At 39.7% G+C, this 27,385-nt stretch overlaps 1 protein-coding gene across 1 annotated transcript; it reads right to left on the minus strand.

Moving 5' to 3' along the window:
• Positions 1–1,528: 1,528 nt before the first annotated feature.
• On the minus strand, positions 1,529–27,252 carry AMD1 (adenosylmethionine decarboxylase 1). The gene is made up of 9 exons (XM_060030092.1): positions 26,830–27,252; positions 10,596–10,682; positions 9,475–9,601; positions 7,537–7,639; positions 6,482–6,524; positions 6,239–6,383; positions 6,034–6,126; positions 5,798–5,953; positions 1,529–5,375 (listed from the first exon to the last, which is right to left on the minus strand). The coding sequence occupies exons 1-9, from the start codon at positions 26,937–26,939 to the stop codon at positions 5,235–5,237; spliced, it is 1,005 nt and encodes a 334-aa protein (XP_059886075.1). The 5' UTR covers positions 26,940–27,252; the 3' UTR covers positions 1,529–5,234.
• Positions 27,253–27,385: the final 133 nt, after the last annotated feature.

The following is a 27,385-nucleotide window of genomic DNA, read 5'->3' on the forward strand; positions in this document are numbered from 1 at the left end:
ATTTCAGTGGATGCAAAAAGTGGGTGAGGGGGGATGGGGGGGAAAGGAGTCTGCCAAAATTCAGTACCCATTCATGAGAAAAACAGAGCAAACTAAACAGAAGTAGACTATGTAAAAGGTATCCATCTAGGCATCTACATAAAACCAATAGCATTTTTTCTTATTTAATAAATATTTATTTAATACAAATACATTTAAAAAATTTAATTGGAGTAAAATTGCTTTACAATGTTGTGTTAGTTTCTGCTGTACAATGAAGTGAATCAGCTATATGTATACCTATATCCCCTCACTCTTGGGCCTCCCTCCCACCTCCCCCCATCCCACCCATCTAAGGTTGTCACAGAGCGCCACACGGAGCTGAGCTCCCTCTGCTATACAGCAGGTTCCTGCTAGCTACCAATAGCATTCTTGACGGACTGCTCTTTTCTTCCTAAAATTGGGATGAGCATGCCTTAACAGAAGACCAGGATAAGGCTGAGGCGAGGAAAGCCCCTAGGGAGCAAAATGCAAGGATGCACTCACTCCCAGATGCCCACTTGCATCACCCTGACACTACCTCCTTGAATTCTGCTCCCTAGGTTGTCTTCCCAACCTCATCTTAGTAGGCCTGCTCTTACCACTTATACTCAACATGTATTAGAGGTCCTAACAGGGCAATAGAGAAGAAAATAAAAAATTTTTAAAACCAGTGAGCTTAAGCAAGGTCTCATGATACAAGAAAAAAAATTTTTTTTAATTGTGTAAGATAGCAATTGGAAAAAAAACAATCCCATTGATAGGTTTTTAGCGTCAAGAAACCTAAAATAGTTATGACATAATCAAAATCACACATTACACAAAATATTGCTGAGAAAAATTAAAGATGACAGATGGATTCAACTCAATGCTAGTTAATCATAATGCCCATCAGGCTTTTAAAAAATAGAAATCAACAGGCTTACTTTAATATTTACACAGAAATACAAAGTACACGAAATAGTCAAAGCAATAAGTAGACCTACACTTACATGGTCAACCTAATTTATTAAAAGGCACCAAATTAATTAAATGGAAAAAGCACAAATGGTGCTGGATTAACTGATCATATGGATAAAAATGAACCTCGATCCCTACCTTGTATCACTTAGAAAAATTTGAGATGGATCATAGATGTAAAAGCCAAAAATTATAAAGCTTTTACAAGAAAACAACACCATCACAATGTGGAGGAAGGCAGATTTATCCACAGAAAAGATCCATTAAAAAAGTTGATAAATTAAGACTTGAAATTAAGAACTTCTACTCATCAAAACACTTAGAAAAATGAAGACAGACTAGAAGATATCTGCAAAATACTAGACCAAAAAATTGTATCCAAAATATATAAAAGTCCTGTATCTCATTAATAAAAAGCCAACCTAATTTTAAAATATACAAAACTTATTTTCATTCAAAGAATATAGTAAATGGCTAATTGACAGAGCATGTTCATTAGAGAAATGTAGATTAATACAAGATACTATTACATACTCAGAAGCCACAATGCTTATATGCAAATGTTCATAGCAGCTTTATTCATATTTTCCCAAAATTGGAAACAAAATGTTCATTAACAGGAGAATAGCTAAACAAATTGTGGTACATTCATACAATGGAATACTACTCAGCAATAAAAAGAAATACATGGTTCAACCTCTCAAAACTTTATACTAATGAAAGCATTAAGTGATTCAATTTAGTTTCAGAGCTGGGCGGGGAGGGAAACCCTAGTCTATGGTGAAAAAATATGGATAGTAGTTAAACTACCAACTAAAGTAGGGGTAGTGGCTTTGTTGCTTAGGTAGGGGTATATGGGAACCTTCCCTTGTCCTGATATGGCTGTGGGCTAAAAGTATCCATTTTCAAAATTGTAGTTAAGATTTGCGTATTTCAATTTTTTAATAAATCTTACCTAGTAAGAGGTGTGCATAGCGGACAGATGAATGTACCAAAGCAGAACTGAGGACTATCGAAGCTAGGGTGTGAAGGTTCAAGGTACAATTTTTTTAAATATACATCCAATTAAGATGTTTAATTACCAATCTCAACCTATTTTTATGGGCTCCTAGCTCACATATCCAACAGCATATTGGACATCTCTTGACACTGCCAATGGTTTTCTTCCAAACTTAGTCACATAACAGATCTCTCTGACCCTGCCTCAATTTCATCCTAGGTTTCTGGTTTCAACAACTCAGGAAAATGCTAGATTGCAAGAAGTAGTCTGAAGAGGGTTCAGTTTGGGGTAAGAATTGACACTTATCACCTTGTAAAGGACTAATAAAGTAGACCCTAAGGAGCAAACATAAGTGGGAAGAAACCAGAAAAGTAAAACAAACTGATGGTGATCAACAGTGGACATGCTTGCAGTGAACTCAGTTATAAAGTCTCTGAAAGTAGGAATGGGTGGATAGAATCCAAAGGACCAATACTTCTTCCATTATGACAAAAAGGGTAGATGAGAATGTCAAGTTTGAAGGTGGGTAGCCAGGAAATGGTGAGTTATCTGACTAGGACAATAAAAGCCTTTTATCTTTCATAGTGTGATATCACATTTACCATATTTTTCAGATTATGTCCCTGAATCTGATTAACACCAAGTGTCTGCCAAACTCAGTTACCTGTTCATGTAAAAGAATTTGGTGCTGTAAGTATTGCACACATATGTAACAACCTGCTTTTCTATGATCAACCCTTTTAAACTCAGATGAGATATGTACCCGCATGGCACAATGATCAAAAGCTTATAACTCTGTTCTAGTTAATAGAAATAACCATGAGTTAAACTCTGCCCCCACCCCACCATCAAGAGCCTATTTCATAATAAATGTTAGATTATTCCACCTTCAAACTTTTCACTTTTCTAGCTCCAAACTCTAGCATTCTTATTCTTACTACTTACACCCTTTTTACTCTTTGATATCTTGGTATATAGCCCGGATGATTTCCTTTGAGCTTCAGGTATGAAGCCACTAACAAAAAAATGTTTAAATCTGTTCTCCCAGGAGCTTAGAGATCTTATCTTCATGACAACTCCCATAAATCTTAAAAAATGATCATTAAATATTGATTTACTCAATTAATTATAAAAACTTTAGATGTCTAGTATTTGGTCATGTATACTATTTAAAAAAATACATCAACAGAAAACTTTCTGAATGTCACTAGACAATGAATTAAGCAAACCTTTATTGAAGCTTAAATTGTGGTACAGAAATACATTTCAACTGATTTAAGTCCAACACCATGAAGAGAGAAATTATGGCACCAAAATTTTCCCTCCTCTATCATACACACTAGGATTAATTTAGATTACTATTCAATCTATAGTTTTTATTTTTCTAGGCTTTGTTCCATACAAATTTGTGCAGTTTCTCAACATTAAATAGAAATCTTAAATCTATTGGGCTGGGGCAGGGATCAGACCTCAAGCCAATAAGTGTTCAACAAATCTACTGGGACACTGTTCAAGAACAAAATCCACTTTGAGCATTGGTCCTCATAATAGCACCAAAACATTAGGTACTGTGCACTAATTACAGAATCGGACTGATCCATTGATTGAAAGCTTCTTCAATGAAGCTCTGAATCAACATGTTTAAAAGTCAAAAGTGTTCCAACCACTTGATTTCAAACCAAGTAGAATTTATGTTTAGAAACACTAAAAAAAAAGTGTTTCATTTATAAGTACGGAAGGAACAAAAACATCACTGCATCAATCCAGAATGAATCAAAAATTGTTTGAGGACAAGAAGAAATACAAAATTGAGTCAACTTTGCTCTTTTCTCAGCTGCTTAAATAAATGTCCGTATTAGCAAATACAGCTAAAAGATGCCAACTCTTTTAAGCCTGTATTTCTAGTCATTTCCAATTGACCATTTTGGAATTTTATATGTTATGTTTTATGGATAGCACTCTGCTTCACTGTGTAGTATGTCTGAATAACCTGAACAGTTCTCATTCATCACTTGATGTTACTCCATGGAGAAAGAAATACCAGTAAGAGGAAGCGTCAGAACACTATCACATGCATCACAAAGTCACAGAACTTTTTAAGTCACAAAGATGGCAAAGACATCGATTCTGCTTTGAACGAAAGTTTATGGCATATCATTAATAGAAATTAGTGGAAATGGCTATGAAAGTAAAAGTTGAGGTGAATCATCTGAGCTGACTCAACTTGTTGAATCCAACACAACCTTTATCTTAAATCTCCTTGCTAACAAATTTAGTGATAATTTTCCTATACTACTACTTAGCAAGTTAATAAAGACATGGTACCCATGAGAAGCTAATCTCATTTAATGGGGGGCACAGTATGGCATACAGTTCTGCCAATATTCCCTAGTATCAATCTACACCTTCTTCACTAATCAACACCAGCTTATTCCAAAAGAGCTCATGGTAACGAAAAATGCCAAACTCCCTTGACCTTAAAAGAAAATTAAGCCCAGGGTCCACCCCCAACCCCGTTCCCCCTCTGGGGTATAAGGTTAGTGTAAACCCACAGTGTAACAGTGTATTGCTTTATGGAGGGGGTGTGGTTGGGAGGGAGACACCATGGTGAGGAATGAATCAAAGTCACACAAGTATAGGAAGCAGTGAGATAGTAATACACAAAATGGATAACTGCAGTCATTTTCGTAGAGGACTCGACTCGTGGAAGAAGAACTTTGATTGGTGCTGCAAAAACATCTGTATGAAGTAGAAATTCGTTTCAATAACATTAGTAGAGAATATGTTCTAGAAAGTGGAGGTAACTGGATGCAAAATCCTGGTAGCAATTTAATAGAACAGTCCCAGATGGCTAGGCTGAGGCCAACACCTAATGAGGACGAAAGCCTTGTCTGTGGGGAATTTTGGATGATACCTGGAGAAATACTACACTGTGCATAAACCAAATCGAGTTGTTTTCACAAGTGTTGTAAAGTTTCATATAGTAAAAGGTTTTTTCTACATGCACTTCAATTTCACAGCAAGAGTGGCATAGGATACCTAAACACAGAAGAGAGCATTCATGCAAGATATCTAACTCCTTGATATAATAATGCATACAATTCAAAATGATTACACTATCATTACATCTAGGGCTTTCTGCAACTACAAGGTGGTGGTTATGGAAAGCATGGCCCTTGGTATCAATATCTAAAAAGCAGCCACCACCTTCTTCTATGTGTGTTCTCTTTTTGCGTTTCTTCTTCATTTTTCTTAATCAACTCTGCTGTTGTTGCTGCTTCTTAGCAAAACTGGTAAAAACAAAATTGTAATCATTGAACATAGCGCTCTGGCAATCAAGACGTTTAAAACCTTCAATCTTCTGGGGTGAAGAAAGCACTGTGCGACATTTAGAACTCTGGGGAAAAAAATTAAATTAACCATGAGTGCTTCCAACCTGCAGAAGTATTTTCGAACAAAGCAGTCATGCAATAAATATTTAAGACTATTATTTTAGTCAAACTGTGGCACTGAAATATTTTAGCTGACTTCTTAGGGGTGGGATGAAGTGGGGCACCTTATGTCCCCTGGCACCCCCCACCCCAAGGTCTATCAACAGGGAAAATAGGACAAGAGGAGCCCATGAACTGGGTTAGATATAAAAACAAGGACCAACAGAAGTCTAATGAAACACATAAAGCTTCTCATCTACCAAACACCTCAATTAGTAGTACCTCTGAATAGCTGAATGATTATGTGCCATCTCAGAATACATTTTATGACATGCTTCACTATCTTTATTTTCTGTAAGATTTTATTGTCGATAATAAAATACTTTACCTGATTTACAAACAGGGTGGTCACAAATTTTCCTGGCTTGAAGACTTCCACAACTTTCCTGATCAGGTCATCATAGGAGGTCTGACTTAAGTTTGTTTCAAAGCTAACATAAGAAAATTCTGGTTCTGGAGTGATGTGAATAGTCCAATAAGTTCCCTTTGAGAAATAGTTTTGTGTTAATAATGGAAAGGGCACACTTAAATATTTCAATTATTAAGCAAGATATTCTTACTTACATCCGATTTCATTCCATTCATTGAATACCCACAAGGATTGAACAGTGTGGCATCAATGACAGAACCTGGTATCAGGTCACGAATTCCACTCTCCTGGAAAAAAGCCCAAAAACTGAATTAAAAACAAATCTGAAAAATAAATGGAGAATGAGTTAAAATATTTAGTCACCAAGCAGAATACAGAATTATTATTGAAAATGCTTACACGAGTGACATCCTTTGCAGTAACACCATCTTTCATGTAGAACTGGTCCATAACTGCTGGGTCAAGCTCACTCATCAGAATTTCCAGGGTTTGATCTGGCTGATTGATTACCCGACTCTCTGGGAAATCCAAAGTATACAAGTACCTATGTAAAAGTACAAAATAGTTTCTAAAAATGACAACTCCAAGTTCAAAGTAAATCTTATGTAGAACAAAACTTCCATCAAATTGGGTCCAACATACCAACAATCAGAATTCATGCGTCCCATACAATATGCTGCTCCATCTGTTGAAGGAGAACATAAAATAAATTTAACAGATCCATTCGATAGCAGTAGGCAGGATCCCCCTCACCTTTTAAGAAAAAACTTTACTGGCTGTCATTTAGAGATGCACTTCAGCTAGTGAGTCAGTCTAAATGGTGCTGAGAAAACTATGGTTTACTCTCCCCTAAAACTCCATTAGGAAATGGAATTTGGTCACCCATTTATCTACTCTCTCAAGTAAAAAGTTATTTTATGTAATACGTCCTCCTGTCCATAGTGTTTCAAAGCCTCATTAAACACAGTAAATTAATAGTTGGTAGATATTTAAACTAAATTATACTCAGCACTCTTATTTATATAACTAGTAAAATTTCATATTAGTAGATGAGGTAAGAACAGTAGGATAGAAATCTGATTTTCTTTTTAAATCATCCCTGTGGACAACTTTGTGCCATGTTACTAAAATCATCCAGGTTTTCAGCCTCCTTTAGGATATGAGGGTGTTAGATTAGATAAACTTTACTTCCCTGTCCTTGAAGCTCAAAAAGGAAGGTCTATAAATAAAAGCTTAGCAAATGGATGGAAAAAATCTTGCCAATTTACTTGAAGTGACACTATGCTCTCACTAAGTTGACCATTTTTAAGCTAGGACAATTCCTATATAGAATGCACGACAGCGTTTCTTAACATGGACCAGTGCCTTAGCCTGGGTTTATGAAGTGACTGGGCATTTTTCTGGATGAAGGGATTACAGCCTTCATAACCACTAAGTTAGATATAAATGAGGGCAACTGGCTAGATGAAGATGAGCTCTCCCTCTGGCAGGCGATCAATTCCTTGATTTTCCCCCCATCATTTCAACAACACTTACACAACATACTCCAAAAATTGTAATCAGCTACACTGATATATTTATCTTAACTATATAATGTGCTGCATTTGACACACAGGCGCGCGCGCACACACACACACATTCGAGAGAATATATCTTCTAACTTTAAGAAAGCAGGATTCAATTCTATTAAAACTTACTTGGGAAAATTGCATTCAGAAACTCTATTTCTTCCTGGAAATTCCGGTGTGGGTACCCTTGGTGAGAAGGCTTCATGAAATTCTTACGAGAATAAAAGAAGCTCTATAAAAAGACAGACAGATAACTTCATACACTGAATTCTATCACCTTTCCTAAACCAATCAACTATTTTCTACATATACATATCAAAGTCAAAACTATATCCACAAATATTTTCCCCAATGACACCTAACATAGTGTTTTTCCTTTAATATGCTTAATAGATGTATAAGTACTTTGCTGGCCGACAAACAAAAGCAAAGGCCACTGTGTCAAAGAGCAAGGTTTCAGACCAATACCCATGGGTTAGTGTTATACAGAGCAACTTTGTTTTTCAGCTGTGAAGAGAGTCTAAATAGAACATTAACCATGTAGATTGTGTCACTGAATTTCTAGAAACCAAAAAATGCCCAACTACTAATGATGGGTCATAACAACTGTAGAGACAAGGTACAATATTTATTTCTAGAGCAGAAGTTTCTTTTTCTTTCTTTGTTTTTTTCTGTGCCATATCACGTGGCATGTGGGATCTTAGTTCCCCAACCAGGGAATTGAACCTGGAACCTTGACAGTGTGAGCACGGAGTCCTATCCACTTGATGGCCAGGGAATTCCCTAGAGCAGTTTTTCTTTCTTTCTTTTTAAATTAATTTATTTTGTTTTATTTAGTTTTTTGGCTGTGTTGGGTCTTCGTTGCTGTGCATGGGCTTTCTCTAGTTGTGGCAAGCGGGGGCTACTCTTCATTGCAGTGCGCAGGCTTCTCATTGCGGTGGCTTCTCTTGTTGCAGAGCATGGGCTCTAGAGCGCAGGCTCAGTAGTTGTGGCGCACGGGCTTAGGTGTTCCACGGCATGTGGGATCCTCCTGGACCAGGGGTCGAACCTGTGTCCCCTGCATTGGCAGGCGGATTCTTAACCACTGTGCCTCCAGGGGAGCCCTAGAGCAGGAGTTTCTAATACGTTTCTTTTTTGTTTTTTTTTTTAAATTTAATTTTGGCTGCGTGCGGGCTTTCTCTAGTTGCAGCAAGTGGGGGCTCCTCTTCATTGTGGTGCGCGGTCTTCTCATTGCGGTGGCTTTTCTTATTGCGGAGCACAGGCTCTAGGCACTCGGGCTTCAGCAGTTGCAGCACGTGGGCTCACTAGTTGTGGCTCACAGGCTCTAGAGTGCAGGCCCAGTAGTTGTGGCACACGGGCTTAGTTGCTCGTGGCATGTGGGGTCCTCCTGGACCAGGGCTTGAACCTGTGTCCCCTGCATTGGCAGGTGGATTCTTAACCACTGTGCCACCAGAGTCCCTAATCTGAGCTTTATAACAGGCATGTAAGCAAAAATTTTGTGGCAGAACATGTGTATATTTAGTTTCAAAAGAGTCACTGATCCAAAAATTAAGAACATATTGCTAAATTTAGATTTTCTTAAAAGGGTCAATAATTAACAAAAACTGTTTTAGGTCCTAATGACAGCTATCCTTGCCATAGTTAATTATTAAAATTCAACATTTGCTTATCAGAACAATTATACCCTAAGTATAAATTCTGATAGCATTCAAGAATTAACTGACTATTGCTCTTTAACATAATCAATTCTTTATTATGAAGACTGAATGATTTTTCTTGCTTTTCTTTTTCTTAGTTTCTCTACCATTCATAGTAATAATATTAAGGAATTAACTACTGAAAGTGTCTGGTTTTCTTTTCTCCCATTTGAGTTTTATCCCAACCCATTCTCTGGTTCCTCCATATTTTTTGCTATTAATGAGCAACAGGCACTCTTTCTCCCCATGTTGTGAACGTCCTTACCCATTAAAACTGAACAAGTATACAAATTTATTTACCAGGCACATCACCAAACCCTAACATTTACGCCCCACCCCGCAAAAGGATAAATGATTTTTGATTACTTACTTGAATTGAGTCAAACCCACTGTAATCCCTAGCAAGTTTCAACAGGGGAACCAGTGCTTTCAGCAAGAGGGTGGTACCACATGTCTTCAAAATGAAACGTCTCTTGGAGACAAACATGCTACTCTCACTGCAGTTTAAAAAAAAGTCACAATATTATAACAATGTTTATGTACTACTGAGATGCTTAATCTATTATTGCACTGTCATTTACAATGTAAATTTTTGGCTAATAATTTTAAATGTTAAGATCTCAAGGAGGCAAATAATGTACTATAGTATTCTTCCTCTTCTATTATATAAAAATCAGTGTAAGGTTATAGGACCCCACAGAAACAGAACTTAAATTAGGTATAAAGCATATTAGCTCATTACACAAACTCTCTTTTAGTAGTCAACTTTCCTCCTCACCTAACCTAACCTAACCTACGACACTAAATTCATACTTTACCTCATTTTGAACTGCCCACTCTCATGTATTTCTGTAACCATCTCATTACTTTTCATTAGATAATAAGCTCTATGAGGAAAGGAATGTTTGTTTTTACTCACCATTATATCCCTAGGGCCTGGCACATAATAATCATTTGATAAACATCTGTACATGCCAAGCACAAGCTTCATAAAAAGCAGGCACCATGTTCAATACAATAGCCCCAAGGCCCGTTACAATATTATTATAAGAATTCAATATAGTATCTTTATACCTATAAAAAGGTTGCATGGCTTTCTTCTCTTACATACAGCAATCCTATTTGTATGATGAAGCTAATTTTCACTTTGCCTGAAGTTGAGAGAGAGAGGCATATACTAAAAAGGAAGACCTGTATCAGGGACTGTGGGCAAAGGAACAGTGCCATTCTACCCTCCCCTCCTTCACAGACATTTCCTGCTAACCTCAAGGAGATAGTAAAGATGGCAACCATCTTGAAGAGCTATTAGGTAGGACTTCAAAAACCTACTGCCTAGGGACATCAGAAGTAAACATTTTATTTTACATCATATTTTAAAAAATAAGATGAAGACAATTATAGAACTAAGATCCAGAAAAATGATTTGCTATTCCATGTAAAGTATGATTCAGACTGAAATTGGTTAGCCAACACTTGTTTTACAGGACTTACCTGAGTACATAAGCTTCCTGCTTGTCAGTTTTTGTCACACTTATGATTGAACATTGCACATCCTTCAAAAGTATGTCCCACTCGGATCTATTATTTAACCAAAAAGAGGATGATTAATTCATAACAGTACACTCATAAAAATTACAAAGGTCTCAAAGGTTTCCAATGATTTAAGACCACATTTTATATTTGTTGTCACATTCTTGTTCCAGCTTCTCTTATGAATACCAACATTTAGTTTTGTTTCAAAATAATTTATATTGGGGCTTCCCTGGTGGCGCAGTGGTTGAGAGTCCACCTGCCGATGCAGGGGACATGGGTTCGTGCCCCGGTCCGGGAAGATCCCACATGCCGCGGAGCAGCTGGGCCCGTGAGCCGTGGCCGCTGAGCCTGAGCATCTGAAGCCTGTGCTCCGCAACGGGAGGGGCCCCAACAGTGAGAGGCCCACGTACCAAAAAAAAAAAAAAAAAAAAATGACATATCCACCAAATAAGATGGATACATTTTGCTATAGCATGTAAAAAACAAAAAAGCAGGGCTTCCCTGGTGGCGCAGTGGTTGAGAGTCCACCTGCCGATGCAGGGGACACGGGTTCGTGCCCTGGTCCAGGAAGATCCCACATGCCGCAGAGCGGCTAGGCCCATAAGCCATGGCCGCTGAGCCAGCATGTCCGGAGCCTGTGCTCCGCAACGAGAGAGGCCACGACAGTGAGAGGCCCACATAACGCAAAAAAAAAAAAAAAACCAAAAAAAAAACAAAAAAGCAAACCGAAACCCAGGAAATTATACTACGTATTTGCAATTTATTAAGAAAAAGACAAATGGGGGGGTGTGGACAAATGGACAAAATAATGTAAATAGGCCATGTACAGAGGAAATACCAAAGGCCAATAAACCAAGGGATAACATTACCTTTCACTAAGTGATTAAAGAAATACAAGTTAAAACGAGATACTTTTTTCCCCTATCAAATTCTGATTTTTTTTGGGGGGGGGGGATGCACCACACAGCATGTGGGATCTTAGTTCTCCGACCAGGGATCAAACCTGCGCCTCCTGCATTGGTAGTGCAGATTCTTAACCACTGGACTGCCAGGGAAGTCCCTCAAATTCTGATTTTTAACCTTACTATATGAATTACAATTTAAAAGCATCATTTCCTTCACCAATTAGATTGGCAAAGAGATTTAAGTTTGACAGCAAAAGTAAGCTGGTACTCTCACACAGTTTTGATACTATTTTCTGCTATCAAATTAGCAGCTAATCACAATGCCCAGTGCTGTTTAAAGGTCTAGAAGCATTGTCAAAAAAAACCAAAAAATGCCTTTGGCTGACAATTCAATAGTACAAGCATACCCATAAGATCTTGGGAATACTGTTACACTCTAATGGGATGACAAAATGCCCATTTCAACAAGGCTGAAATGCAGTAAGGCAGTAGACAGCAAAAAGGAAGTCATGGGCTAGTCTTAATCTACCCAATTGAGACCTAAGGTAGTGCTTCCTCTTCAGTGTGCCCACTATAAACAGAAAGTTAACATAAAATATTCCCACAGGACAGCTTAAAATAACCAGATTAAAGGCTAGAAATATGTTTTAAGCCTCTTAATATTTGGCAACTCATTCTTGTATACCCAAGAAAATGGCACATTAAAGTTTTCTTTTCCAGTTAAGACCTTGTGAGAGAAATCCTCAACAGCACAGCCAGCACAGAAATAGGTATGCTTATTCTTTTGTATTAAAGGCAAACATAATACCAATCAATCCTGCTAGAATTTTGTGCCTGTTTCATCATTTTTCTAAAAGAATGTTATTGGGGGCTTCCCTGGTGGCGCAGTGGTTGAGAGTCCACCTGCCGATGCAGGGGACACGGGTTCATGCCCCGATCCGGGAAGATCCCACATGCCGCGGAGCGGCTGGGCCCGTGAGCCATGGCCGCTGAGCCTGCGCGTCTGGAGCCTGTGCTCCGCAACGGGAGAGGCCACAGCAGTGAGAGGCCCGCGTACCGGGGCGGGGGGGGGCGGGGAAAGAATGTTATTGGCCCAATGGGCTATTGGATGACCAGCCACAAGGCAGTAATAATTCCTCCCACTGGTAGATTAAATTGAACATTACTCAGACCCATCTGAAAACTTAAATGATTTAGCCTTGCTAATGATTAATTATAAAGCCTATTTGCCCATAACTTTATCAAGCAACTTTTTTTTTTTTACAAAGCAACTTTTAAAAAGAGCTAACAATTACTCTTTTTAAGAGGTGCTACTGATTGTTTATATAAAGAAGAAAATACGTATTAGACTTGGCCATGTTTTTGCAGTTTGTTTCAAATTTTAAAAATGGTTCAATTTGTTTAGGGAAGGAAAAACAGTTGCAATTAAGACCCAGTTCTGAGTTAACACAAATTTATATTGTCTTAGGTACTGAAGTAGTAGCTTTCAGTTTCATATTTCTAAGATTCAAAGGTCACTAAATGTGCAAACAACATTCCAGAACCCACAGTATTTCAATTCCACAAAGAATATGCCTTCATGCAAAAAGAAATAACCAGAACTAAAGGAAAACATGAGGCTCTTATTGAAGCTATTGCTTTTCTGCTTTGTGACATTTCTTACAATTACCCCTGGGCTTGGTTTAATAAAACCTACCTCACATGACTGATAATAAATTACATAATGCATACAAAATTTACCTACTAGAATTCAAATACTGAATATGAAGGTAAATAATAAAAATACCCACTATAAACATTAGAAGCATTTAAGTAAAATTCTGGAGCACAGGGATCTCTTTAGAGATCTAATTCAGATCTTCCAATAATGCTACTGGCTAATGTCATTACATACTGACTTCCCACTAGAATTAAGCACTCCTGCAAATATTCTCTTCTATCCACGGGACATAACATAAATAGTGAATAGAACTGAAAAGCGGTGATTAAAGTTAACTACCCTCCCCCAGTTTTATTCAGATATAGTTGACATACAGCACTGTGTACGTTTCAGGTGCCCATCATCATAGTGATTTCACTTATGTATACTGCAAAATGACTACTGCAATAAGTTTAGTTAGCTTTCATCACCTCACATAAATACAATTAAAAAAAAGGCATTAAAAGAAAAAAATTTTTTTCGGTGTGATGAGAACTCAGGGTTTATTCTCTTAACATTTTCCTCACATATCATACAGCAGTGTTAACTATAGGATGTTAAGACTTTTAAACGTGTTCTGTGGCTGAGCTAGATGTAGTATAACAAGAACTTTTCCTCGCTTGTATAGGTTTTTTTCCTGGACTTGCTTTTCATTTGCTTTTCAAAGCTGTCTTGCTTTTTCATTTGCTTCTGTTTTCTACACACTTATCCAAATTTATCCTCAGATGTTCCCCCAAATGTCTCCTCTTTCAACGTTTCTTTTAAGTGGTTCTTGGCCAAGAATAGGGTGCTAAGACTTAGCTAGTCAGAAGTTCTATGCTTGTTTAGTGGACCTCTCTCTATCTAGGCTGTTTCACTTGGGAACTCCGTGTTTTTTTGCTGTTGTTCTTTCCTGGGTAGGTCAGATTACCCAAATATTCGGTTGTCTTGCCTGGAGCATATTAAGATTTCTGGTAGGTAAAAGAGCTGATAAAGGGCTACGGATCTCACACTCAGTATAAACTTTTTATTCTGTTTTCCGTGTAGTGACTCTACCCCTCAACTGTACCTGCTTCCCTTACTTCAGAAAGATCCTGTTTTACTCTCTCCAAAGAGTAAACTATTATCTAATCTTCAGATCTCCTGGGATCCCCCCTTCTCATCTGACACATTATATGATAAAGACACAACGAGGGACTTCCCTGGTGGCGCAGTGGTTAAGAATCTGCCTGCCAACGCAGGGGACACGGGTTTGAGCCCTGGTCTGGTAAGATCCCACATGCCGCAGAGCAAGTAAGCCTGTGCGCCACAACTACTGAAGCCCTCGTGCCTAGAGCCTGTGCTCTGCAACAAGAGAAGCCACCGCAATGAGAAGCCCGCACACTGCAATGAAGAGTAGCCCCGCAGCTCGTTGTAATTAGAGAAAGCCCGCGGGCAGCAACAAAGACCCAAGGTAGCCACCCACACACAAAAGACAATGAGAAGAATAATTAAATCAAATAAAGTGTACATTGACAGACATATAGATAACTAATTCACCCAAATCAAGCCACCTGAGAGTGAACTAGATCCTTATAATTATGCTGAGACAACAGGTGCAAACTTTGACTGTTCTGGATACTGCTGAATGGATTTCACTCTACCTAGAACCTCTGTCCCCACCTCCCTTCCTCCAGCTCAAGCCACCCCACTACCCCCACCAGATCAAGTCTGCCATTAAAATGTTTTAAAACTCAGAAGGCTTACCTAAGTGCTTTAGTTGTGTGGCTATTTTCGTATTCATGTTAATCCCACCAGAATCATTCCATGTAGTTAGGGGTTGAATGTGTAATTTACTGTTTCCATCCTCAGTGCCTAGCCCAGTTCACAGCAGGTCCTAAAATATTTGTTGCATCTGGCAATAATTTTGATTAGATCTTATAAACTTACTAAAAAATCAAAGAGCCTTAAATTTAAAAAATCTAAACTGCTACATGATCCCATTCAGTTTTTTAAATTTGTCACCATAATAATTCAGGTATTTAGAGGGTGAGTTCTTAAAAAGAAAAGATAAAAGATTCATTTAACAGAATTATTCTGTTAATGAGCTACACATACATCTTCCACTTGAAATGCTATCTTAACCTGCATAAATGAAGCTTAGTCATTTCACTGTCCAATATCTTAGCTGTTATAGAACCCATTCATTATAATGAACCTAGACATGGACTATTTTCTCTGCATCACACTCCTCTTTCTGTGAATCTGACACAAAATGTTAAAACTTTTGGTTTGTCCCACCAGGATCTGTTCATTTTCAGTCTCCATATTTTCTCTGTTGTTCACACTGGGCAATTCCTACTGATCTGTTTTCAAGTTCACTCACTCTCTGTCATCTCCATCCTACTAAATAAAGCCCATTCAGTAAACTTTTTATTCCAGTAGTTATTTTTTAGTTCCATCTTCTATGTCTCTGCTAAGACTTCTAAGTGTTCTCCTTACTTCTTGTAGAATGGTTATGATAGATGCTTTTAAATTTTGATCTGCATCACCTAGAGGCTGGAGTCTATTGATTGTCTTCCTTTGAAAGAATTTCCTGGTCATTTATTTGTATGTCGAGTAATTTATGATCGCATCCTGGACCTCACACTATATGATTTTACATCTCCTTTAAATCCTATGGAGCATGCTGATTTTAAAGAACTGTGTTAGGGGACTTCCCTGGTGATGCAGTGGTTAAGAAGCCGCCTGCCAATGCAGGGGACATAGGTTTGAAACCTGGTCCGGGAAGATCCCACATGCTGTGGAGCAACTAAGCCCATGAACCACAACTACTGAGCCTGCGCTCTAGAGCCCGCGAGCCACAACCACTTAAGCCCGTGCGCCTAGTCCATGCTCTGTAACAAGAGAAGCCACCAATGAGAAGCCCGTGCACCACATCGAGGACCCAACGCAGCCAAAAAAAAAAAAAAAAAAAAAAAAAAAAAAAAAAAAAAATTGTGCTAGCAGACAGTTGAAATGGTTAAGTTCAGTCTTGTTCTTATCCAACTTCTATGGGTTATGTTACGATTTCAGAGTTATGAAAGCCATTGCTATGGAATTCTGAGCTGTCCTGCATATGTGCCACCCAGTGGCCAATCTGTCAGTTTTCAAAGCCTTTGATACACTGTTTAGGGTCAGATCCACACATGAGCAGCTAAGGAGTGTTCATATAAATCATTAAGGGATCACCTTCTTCACCTCTTTCTCTCCATAATCTCCACAACAACTTCTGGCTCAAGGCGGGGGGGGGGGGGGGGGTTGGGGGGCAGACTGGGGTGGTAGTGAAGATGGCCTGCTTCTTGGTCCTCTGGCTAGAAAGCCAATTTAGTTTCCCCACTCTGCAGCAGTCTGCTACAGGACTGCCTGAGCTGTGGCAGGAGAGAACAGAAAAAAAGCAAAGCAATACGAAAATAAAAAAGGGATTTTCCCCACTCTCTCTAACCCAAAGGGGCCCCCCTTCCCTTCCTTCTTTGCATTCCAGAAAAAGACCTCTCTCAGAGCTCAGTTTGTGTGCAGTTCCAGGTTTCTGGCAGCTTTTGAGACCACCCCAGGAGATACCAGAGAAAAAAAGAAACAAACTCCCGACTATTTCAGTGATATTTTGAGTTTTGGCTTCCTTCTCCAATTCACCTAACATTTACTTTTCAGAGTTCTCAGATAGCTGCTCCATGCATTCTGTCCAGGTTTTTTAGTTGCATTTAGTGAGAATAGAGTGTGCTTATTCCATCTTGATGGAACAAGAATGCTCTTGCACTCATTCATCAGTGTTAATTCTACAACCAAACCCTTCCTCACCTAATAGAAACCTTCAAGTAGGATTTTTCAAAGTCACAGTATGAAAGGAATTGCTTTAAAACACCCTAAGCCAAACACAGTTGAACAGTCTATCAACCAAGTGATTATAAAAACACAATCTTAGGAGCACTGTTGGCTCAAAAAAATAATAAATCAAAGGGCAGGAAAGATGCAACAGAGATACAGAACTGAAGAAGTTAATACAATGCCATACATGAACACAAAGAAGAAGGAGAAAACCAAACAGCTGAGAATTTCAGCATATTATTAATATCACATTTCTGAGGGGAAAATAAGCCTCCTTTTGTAAATAAAGCTTTTTTTGGATCCTAGCCACACCCAGATCATGATAAAGATCCCAAATAGTATGCTCTTTACAAATGACAGTACATGGATTGAATGATCTTAGTCACTATGCCAGAAAAGTAAAACATTAATGGCATGCCATATTTTATAAGTTTTCTTAAAGAGTCTGTGGTCTAATAAAAATAGAACAAACTGGGGTGTTAACACAGTAAGAGAGGCAATTAAAATGACAAGAGACTTCTATGTCATCTGATTCAATAACACTTGTAATGGCTAACTGAGTACTCTTTTTTTTTTTTGGCCATACCACATGGCTTGTGGGATCTTAGTTCCCCGACCAGGGATTGAACTGGGCAACCGCAGTGAAAGCTTCTAGTCCCAACCACTGGACAGCTAGGGAATTCCCTGGCTACACTCTTTAATGTAAAAATTTAAGAAGTAAACACCTCAGGTCAAATGACCTTTAACAAAAGTACAAGACTAATTGGGCAAAGAGTCTCTTGAGCAAATGGTGTTGAGAAAACTGGATCTGCACACAAAAGAATGAAATTAGATACTTACCTTACACCATATAATTCAAAATGGACTTAAACACCTAAATTAACAGACTTCCCTGGTGGTCCAGTGGCTAAGACTCTTCGCTCCCAATGCAGGGGGTTCGATCCCAGGTCAGGGAACTAGATCCCACATGCCACAACTAAGAGTTCGCATGCTGCTGCAACTAAAGATCCGACATACCGCAATGAAGATCCCCCGTGCCGCAACTAAGACCCAGTGCAGCCAAATAAATAAATATTATATATATATATATATAAAAAAATGTTAAACACCTAAATTAAGACACAAAACACCTATAAGAAAACATAGGGAAAAACTTTAGGATATTGGATTTGGCAAAGCTTTCTTGGATGTTACACAAAAAGCACAGGCAACAAAAGCAAAAATAGGCATATGGATCTACATAAAACTTAACTTTTATGTATCATAGGAAAACACTCAATAGAGTGAAAAAGCAGAATTGGAAAAATATCATATATCTTATAAGAGATTAATATCCAGAATAAACAAAGAACTCCAACAACAAAAATAACCCAATTTAAAAGTAGGCAAAGACTTAAATAGACAATTCTCCAAGATATACAAATGGCCCACAAGCATGTAAAAAGATGCTCAACACCACTATTCATAAGAGAAACGCCAATCACATTCTTGATACCACCTCACACCCATTAGGATGTCTGCTATTTAAAAGGAAAAATGAAAGAACAAGTGTTGGCAAGAATGTGGAGAAATTTTAACACTTATGCACTGTTGGTGAAAATGTAAAATGGTGCAGCCATTATGGAAAACAGTATGGACATTCCTCAAAAATTTAAAAATAGAATTTACCACATGATCCAGCAATTCTACTTCTGGGTATATACACAAATAATACAAAACAGGATCTGGAAGAAATATTTGCACATCCATGTTCACTGTTACTCACAATTGTCAAGAGAAGGAGGCAACCCAAATGTCCATCAAGGGATTAATGGATAAAGACAATGTGGTATAATACATAAAATGGATTATGTGGTCTTAAAGGAAATCCTATCACATGCTTCAACGTGGATGAATCTAAGAATTTTATGCTAAGTGAAATACACCAGTCACAAAAGGATGAATACTGTAGGTTTCCACTTAAATGAGGTAATCAATACATTCATATGAAGTATCTAAAGTAGTCAAAATCATAAAGAAAGGTGATTGCTAAGGGCTGGGGGAAGAGGGGAGGGGAAATTAGTGTTTAATGGGTAGTTTGTTTTGCAAAATGAAAAGTTCTACAGATCTGCTGCACAACAATGTAAACACACACACTGAATACTGCTTAATTGTACACTTTGTTAGACTTTTTAAAACATCAATTAAAAGAAGTAAATGATGGAGGGAACAAAATGCTGCAAGCAGGTGGAAGAAACCCTTTAGAGCAGAGTTTCATTTCACTCTTATCACTTAGATTCTACCCATAGATACTGTAGGTCAGATACTCTGCAGATGGTGCCTCGAAACCTACATTTACTTAAAAGGGCTCCATGTGATTAGATTCCTCTAATGGTTTTCTTCCTTTAAGCAAAAATCACTGGTTTCAGGACTATCAAGTAATTTACCCAAAAAGCCACCCAACTGAACTATTTGAAGCTTCCCTGAACTGTGACCTTAGCTATTAGCTTGACCTATCTGTTTCAGAGACTCTCCTTATCACATTACATTCAGGTCTCAACACCATACCCAAAGTAGTAGTACTAGTAATAGCAGTCTGAGTCAAACCTATCCTAGAACATGAGATTATTCTTTAGCAACGTCTAGACTGACCAGAATTTAATTCAGATTATCCAGAGAAATAAGCTTTTATCTTTTGTTCAAAGAAATCAACTCAGAATGCACTGTTAATTATAATCAGAGTACTAAATTCTCCATCTCAAACTTTACCTAAAAATTAAATGAGTATAATTACTGCTACTTTCATTTGATTATTACTTTCAATGTGTACCTCTCAAAGAAAGGTGGTTTAACTTTTTTTTTTTTTTGCGGTACGCGGGCCTCTTACTGCTGTGGCCTCTCCCGTTGCGGAGCACAGGCTCCAGACGCGCAGGCTCAGCGACCATGGCTCACGGGCCCAGCCGCTCTGCGGCACGTGGGATCCTCCCGGACCCGGGCACGAACCCGTGTCCCCTGCATCGGCAGGTGGACTCTCAACCACTGCACCACCAGGGAAGCCCAGAAAGGTGGTTTAAAGATAACAGTTCAAACTTTTCTGAAACTGCTGTGAGGAGTGTAATGAGAAGCTTAACTCAATAAGAAGCTTTTCACTCCTAAACATTTAGGCTAAAAGGTTTCTTGGCAAGGGGTTGTAAATTCCTTAAATGTAAATTATTGATATTGCAATATGGTGCAGTCATTTAGTCAAGTAAGGCATGAGTTCTGGGAAAGTTAATGCTGAGGTGTAATTTACTATTTTTGCAACTGCCCCCAGTCCTTTACTGAAGATTTTATTTTAGCTTACAAATTTGAGTGAAGGAAAGAAAGAAGAGCAGAACATGCCACTAGTCCTAAATGTCTTTTCCAATATTAAAATTATAGATGGTAGTTTTCATCTAACCTTCCCACAATTAGTAACACGTCTAACACCTCTAACCTTCCCACAATTAGTAAAATATTCTCTTCACCTCCATCCACTACAATTTCCCATGTGAACCTACCTCATTACTAAGAATATATATAGCTCAGGTCTGAGATGAATTCTAAAGCAAAAAGGAAAGCCAATTTTAGAGTCCTGAAAGATCAGATTAAACTATCTTTCCTCACCAAAATTTCTTATTTTCTAACATACTTCCTCCCCATAGCTGCCATTTCTTATAAAAAGGCTTTTGTTTGGTCCAGGATTTCAGTCGGGCAATTCTAAGACATTATGGAAATAGACATAAATGGTCTATTTCTATTCAACATCATTTGAAATCTGAAAAATTCAGTAGAGAAAACTGCAGGTTAAACCTAATATACTACTCCCTCTTTTTATATTTCAACTTTAATTACTGTGTGAAATAAGTCAGTTTTAGAACACATCATCTGTTCCTTATTCATCTGGATGTCTGGACTACTGCTTTTCTCCAACATATTGTTAACCAGTATTATTTAACCCAAGCCATACCAGAAAAGATTTTCTTTCTTAAAAAAATAAAACAAAATCTATATAATGTGCCCCTTTTGTCTCCCTTGAGAAATTAGTAAAAAAAAAAGATTCTCAGTATTATGTCATTTGTTCAGATTACACTGAAGGTAAATGCTGCAATTCTACTAAATGGCCTACAGGAGAGTGAGAAATGTTTAACAGAAAGTGGGTTCCAGGGAATTAACTCCCTGGCAGTCCAGTGGTTAGGACTACACTCTCTCACTGCCAATGGCACGGGTTCCATCCCTGGTTGGGGAACTAAGAACCCACAAGCTGCGCAGTGCTGCCACCCACCCCCCCACAAAAAAAGAAAGAGTGGGTTCCAGCTTGACTTGGAGTTAAAGCTTGGAAAGATGGGCCAACTTTGCTTCATGTGCTTTCTATTCCCTCATACCATATTAAAAAATCAATTCCAGATGGACTGCAGATCTAAATATGAAAAGTAAAACAAAGTTTAGAGGGAAAAAATAACATCTTCGTTACCTCAGGATGAGCAAAGATATCTTAAATAGGATACAAAACCACTAACCATTGAAGGTGAAAACACTGATAAATGGGACTACATTAAAATTATGAACTTTTGTTTCTAAAGCTATCATTAATAAAACGAAAAAGGAAACCAGAGTGTATAAAATATCTGTAATACACATACTGGACGGATAATTCATCCATAATATATAAAGAACTCCTGCAAACTGAAAAATCATCCCAAAAGAAAAACAGGCTGACTTGAACAAGCATTTCACAAAAGATAGCCAAATGGTGAATAAAGATATGAAAGGATGCTCAACTCCATTAGTCTGAAGGGAAATACGTAGACCACTATATACCCACAATAATAACTAAAATTAAAAAAACAATACAAGTGTTGGATGAAGATATGGAGCAACCAGCACCCTTATGCTGACTATATGCACACCCTATGACTTAGCAATTCCATTCCTAGGTATGTGTATATTTAACAGGAAAGCATACATATTGCTTACTAAAAGACACACTAGTGTTCATAGCCATATATTTGTATTAGCAAACTGGAAATCACTCAAATACCCATGTTAGCAATAGATTTGATAAACTGTGGCATATGGACACAAAATACAACATTGAGAATGAACTAAAAAACCTCAAACATAATGCTGACCAAAGGAGGCATAATGCATACTAAATGACTCCATGTTATATATAAAATGGGGAAAACTAATCTATGGTATGTTAGAAATCAGGATAGTGGTTCCCTTAGGTGGAGAGGGGAATAGGTTATAATTGGAAGGAGGTACGGGGGATTTCTGGCTAGTTACATTCCTCAGATTTGAGCGCTGGTTACATGAATGTGATCAATTTGTGAAAATCAGAGATGTACTTATGAGTATTTATTTAGGCTGTGCCGGGTCTCAGTTGCGGCACTTGGCATCTTCATGCGGGGTCTTTTCGCTGCAGTTCCCCAACCAGGGACTGAACTTGGGCCCTCTGCATTGGGAGCATGGACTCTTACCCACTGGACCACCAGAGAAGCCCATGATTCTCTTAACTTTTGTGTTATGCTTCAACAAAAAGCTCAAAGAACCCAAAATATCTGTATTCAGAAGATATGCTGTTTTACTATTAGTCAGATTTTTCAAATCATATTGTTTTATTTTGGCAGATTACCACTTTCTCCAGCTCTGCTGGAATACTTCCTTCAAAATGGCCCTACGGTTTTTTTTCTCTTGGTTGATGTCTGTGGAATAATTTTCATGTCACAAATTCTTCAAACCCCACACTGCTTCCAACTAAGTATTTTTTTGGATCCTTATACCTGATGATAGCAGAATCTTTTCTATAAAACTATTTCAGCAGCTTTTCAAATTCTCCAAATTCATATTCATCGTTGTTACTGTACAAAGAATTTGGGGACATATAGTACTCTAAACTTCAAATTCATTTGAATCTTTTCATTTACATTAAATCTACAAGATTCTTGACATACATGTATACCTGGAAACTATCACAAAACACTGACCACATGCATCACCCCTAAAAGGTCCCTCATGCCTCTCTGTAATCCACCCTTCCCCCTTAACTCCATCCTCAGGCAACCACTGATCTGCATGTCAGATTCTTAGAATTTTCTGGTTTTATAGACATGAAATCTTACAGTATAGTACTTCTTGTGAGGCTTATTATTTTTTCTCCAGCACAATTATTTGTTGCATGTATCAATAACAGTTCATCTCTTTTTTTTTATTACTGAGTAGTATTCTATCGTATGAATAATCATAATTTGTTTATCTATTTGCTTGTTAATAGAGACCTGTTTCCAGTTTGGGGGCTATTGGAAAATAAAGCTGTTATGAATACATTCATGTAAAAGTCTTTGTATGGACACATTTCCGGTTCACTTGGACAGATACATGAGTGGACTAGACTGGTTGGATCATATGACAGATGTATTAACTTATTAAGAAACTGCCAAACCATTTTCCAAAGTGGATATACTGTTTTCCATTCCCATCTGCAGTGCATGAAAATTCTGATTCCTTCACAGCTTGTCAGGGGTCTGATATCAAAATTATACAAACCACAAAAGGAACTGTCATGTGTATTCCCTTTCTGTTAACTATTAGAATGTATGAAGAAGATTGGAATTATTTCTTCCTTGAATGTTAGAACACTCCAGTATAACCATCTGGGCCTAGATTTATATTCATGGGATGATTACTGATTAATTCAATTCATGCAATGGTAATAGGACTATTAAGATTTTCTGTTTCTTCTTGCATCAGTGTGGAAAAGTATTTTTCTAGGAATTTCCCCATAATATCCTTGTTATCTTTTAATCGATAGTGATGCCCTCTTAGGACCTCTTAACCCTTTCCATAACCTTAAGTTTTATGTTTTATAAACAGTGTAGTTAAGTTGTTAACTTTATTCCAGTCTGTTAGTTAATGTCTTTTCACTATGACTTTTGTCTATTTGCATTTTGGCAGTATTACTGAGGTTGGAGATGTGAGGTTAAGGACAAGGAAGGATTTTCTGGCTTCCAAACTTTTATATCATTAAAAAAAGAACAAAGCTACTAAAGACTGATTATTCTGTGGAAGAATTAAGGTTTAACTGCATTAAGCAACCCAAAACTCACCATATCTCCTCTACTTGAATAAAAATACATGAACTTGGTAGAGCACCCTTTAATGTTAAGTATCTGATATACTTTCTCCTCCAGCCTGGTTTGCTTAAAGAAAGGAAAAGAAAAAAAGATTCTGTCCTTAAGGGCAAAGAATCAAATATAAAGATGTTAACACTTATGGTTACAATTTGTCAGTCAGTTTTTAAGTACTATATATGTATTAACCCACTTAATCCTCACAATTACCCTATGAGGTAGGTACCATTATTTTCTCCATTTTAGAGACATGGAAATATCGAACAGCTAGCTATTAGATGATATTTGAATTCAAATCTAGACATGCCATAGGTCATCCACGAACCATCTCATTATGCATTACTCTTCTGGATGACTGATAACTCCTCTGTGGTCTCTGGGGCCTGCACCCCACCTCCTCGGAGACCAGAAGCCAGTGATTTTCTCTGGCCAGGCCATTGGTTTTAGGTGATGTATCAAGTATGTATTGTTTTTCAGGTACTTTTTTTTAAACTTCTGAATAAATAACCTAACCAGTTGATCTCTGCCTGAGAGGTCACTGAAAAATGTTCCTCGAAGGTTACCAACGGACATCTCTGTTAAATCCAATAGATGTTTCAACAGCTGAAATGTGCTAAACTCTCACAACAGTGACGTAACAAATTTTAAGTGTCTACAAAACGTATGGCACTAAATCACGAATTCAACAAAACTGAACATCCTGTCCTTGAAGGTATAACTTTTGCCATCATTTTAAGATCCACACTGAAGCAGTAAAACAATTTCAGCTGATTAAAGTACAAAAGCGGTTCTCAAACATTTAAAGAAAGCAAGTTGCCCATTTATAAGCCTTTCTCCTCCTTGATTCAGGGAACTCTTAACCAAAAAAGCCCAAGCTTAAATTCTGGCATTTTTGCCCAAGAACTCGGGGAGGAAACACTCCCTTCCCTTTATTAAGAACGCGTGCTTACAAATAAAGCTTCAACCCATTTAAAGAGCCAGAGCAGAAAATTTTGTTATTCATTTTATAAGACTGTTCTTACTCATTAGTTCTTCCTGACAACATTTTCTAGATAATCCCATCACAATCGTTTTACCAAAGGCGCATTAACAACACCAGGGAGCTTCCCCATCTGTGAAATGGAGGAAATACTAAGCTTCCCCATATTTTGTAAGTAACTGCTTCCTATAAACATAAAGTGCTTAGAGTAAAGGGATATATTAAGACATTTTTAAGTGTCGCACAAAGCTTGAAAAATGAAACCGGTCACACTTTAGCTAACGCGATGCTCTTCTACAGGAGATTCCTTCAACATAGATCGCCTTAAAGTCCCGGCAGCACGTGTCCGCCTGGATTCCCTTCTCCAGTTGCTTTTTGTCAGAGAAGGCGGCGAGCGCAGCCAACATTCCTGAAACGCCCATTGGCCCACACCCCGGGGCCAGGCTCCCGGTCGGGCCAACGAGCTCATTGGTCGTCGCCTCTCAATGAAGCGGCCGCGCCGGCTCCGCCGCCGCCGCACGGCCACTCTAGCTAGCTGCACTTGTGCGCGGAGAAGCCTAGAAAGCCAAGGGGTGCTTAGCGAGCCCAGCCGGGGGGAGCCGGCCCAGCCACCCCAGGGGTCGCCTGCGCCCTCGTCTGCGATTGGATCAAGGCCACTACAAGACCTCTCCTTTTCTGCGCGATCGCCCAGCTCTCTCGCGTGACTGCCCGGGGTGGGAGGCTGGGGCCCCAGATTCCTTTGCTGGATTAGGCATTAAAGGTATTATGTCCGAGCTCGGACGGGCCTCTAGCCCGTGAATATAGGCAAGCGTCACTCTACCCCGCACCTCGCCCGGACCCCGCCGACTCGGTAACAGGTTACACAACCCAAGGTCAAGAGAGTCGGGAGCGAGCCTCGGTGGGCTCCCTGGGCCGCCCCGAAAAGGCTTTGGTGCAGAGCACGTTAGGGCGGCGGTGGGGCCCAGCCACTGCGACACAGCTGCTCCCGCCCAATCCCCGCCGCCCGGGCGCCACATGCTGCCAGCGCCGACCGCGGGCGGGAGGCCTGCTCGTCAGCCCCTCGGCCCGGCCCCGGGTGGGCCCCCTCCTCCCGCAGCACGCGGAGAGAACGAGTCGGACTCCTGTCCCGCTCCCTCCCTCCTCCATTCCCGAGGCAGACACGCCCGAATTAGCGCCTGACTAAGCCCGCCGAGCCACACCTGCTGGGAGGGAGCCCGCGCGGCCCCCACCCCCGGGCACCTCACCCAGGGCCCCGAACCGCCAACTCCCGTGGAGGAGGAGGTAAGTTTGGGAGGCGAGAGCTGCCAAACCACCCCGAGCGTCGCCGCCCGCTGCACCGCACGCCGCGCGGGGGACGTTACCTGAGCACGCGGCGGCGCCGGCCTTCTCCCCTCCCCCCGGGCAGCGCCCGGCCCTGCAACGGTGGCGGGAGAAGCCGGCTCGGGCCGCGCGTGGACCTGGCCTCTCCCGATAGCGCCGGGGCCGCCCTCCACGGCCGCCCAAACGACCCCCGCCCGCCCAAACGACCCCCGCCCGCGAACCTGCCCTCACCTGAAGGCTGCGGGAAGCCAACCCCCGCCCCCCAGCCTGGGGCTGGTGCCTCCCAGGCGGCGACAGCCCCCAGACCCGACTGTGGGCGAGAGCCCCGAGCACCCACCTTGGGATGGTGCGAAGATCCCCAGATCCTTGGTTTGCGTCGGGTTGCTGCCTGGAGAACCAAACCTCCAGCAGCTTCTCGGTCCCTTCGAAAAAATGTGCAGCTTCCATCACCGTGAGACTAGCGAACAACCAACAACCACAGAAAATCAACTAAATTAAATCTCTTCTCCCGCCGCTGCCGCCGCCGCTGCGGATTGTTCCAGCTGTGTTACTAAAGTTCAGGTTCCTTTTTTGCTATAATTTTATATTAACTTTTTTAAAAAAAGGGTTAATAAAATTTTCCCGGCTTTTTTTGTGTGTGTGTGTGAGCGAAAGTTGAACGTGAGTCTGTTGGAAATAGAGGCAGATACAGCTCAGTCTCTTGTAGTCCGCTGTTTCCCCGTTAGAGAGAGTAGAGCGAGCGCTAGCTAATGTCGCCGGCCATACTGTGGGAGCGAGGCCGCTGCGTGAGCACCGAAATTATATACCCCGTCTACCCGAAAAGCCAGGAAGTGACGCAGCATCCCGCCCCTGCGGCTCATTGCTCCAGCCTCCTGTCAATCACCAACCACCCA

Source organism: Delphinus delphis, chromosome 14 (genome assembly GCF_949987515.2).
Source record: "Delphinus delphis chromosome 14, mDelDel1.2, whole genome shotgun sequence".
Taxonomy (NCBI): Eukaryota; Metazoa; Chordata; class Mammalia; order Artiodactyla; family Delphinidae; genus Delphinus; species Delphinus delphis.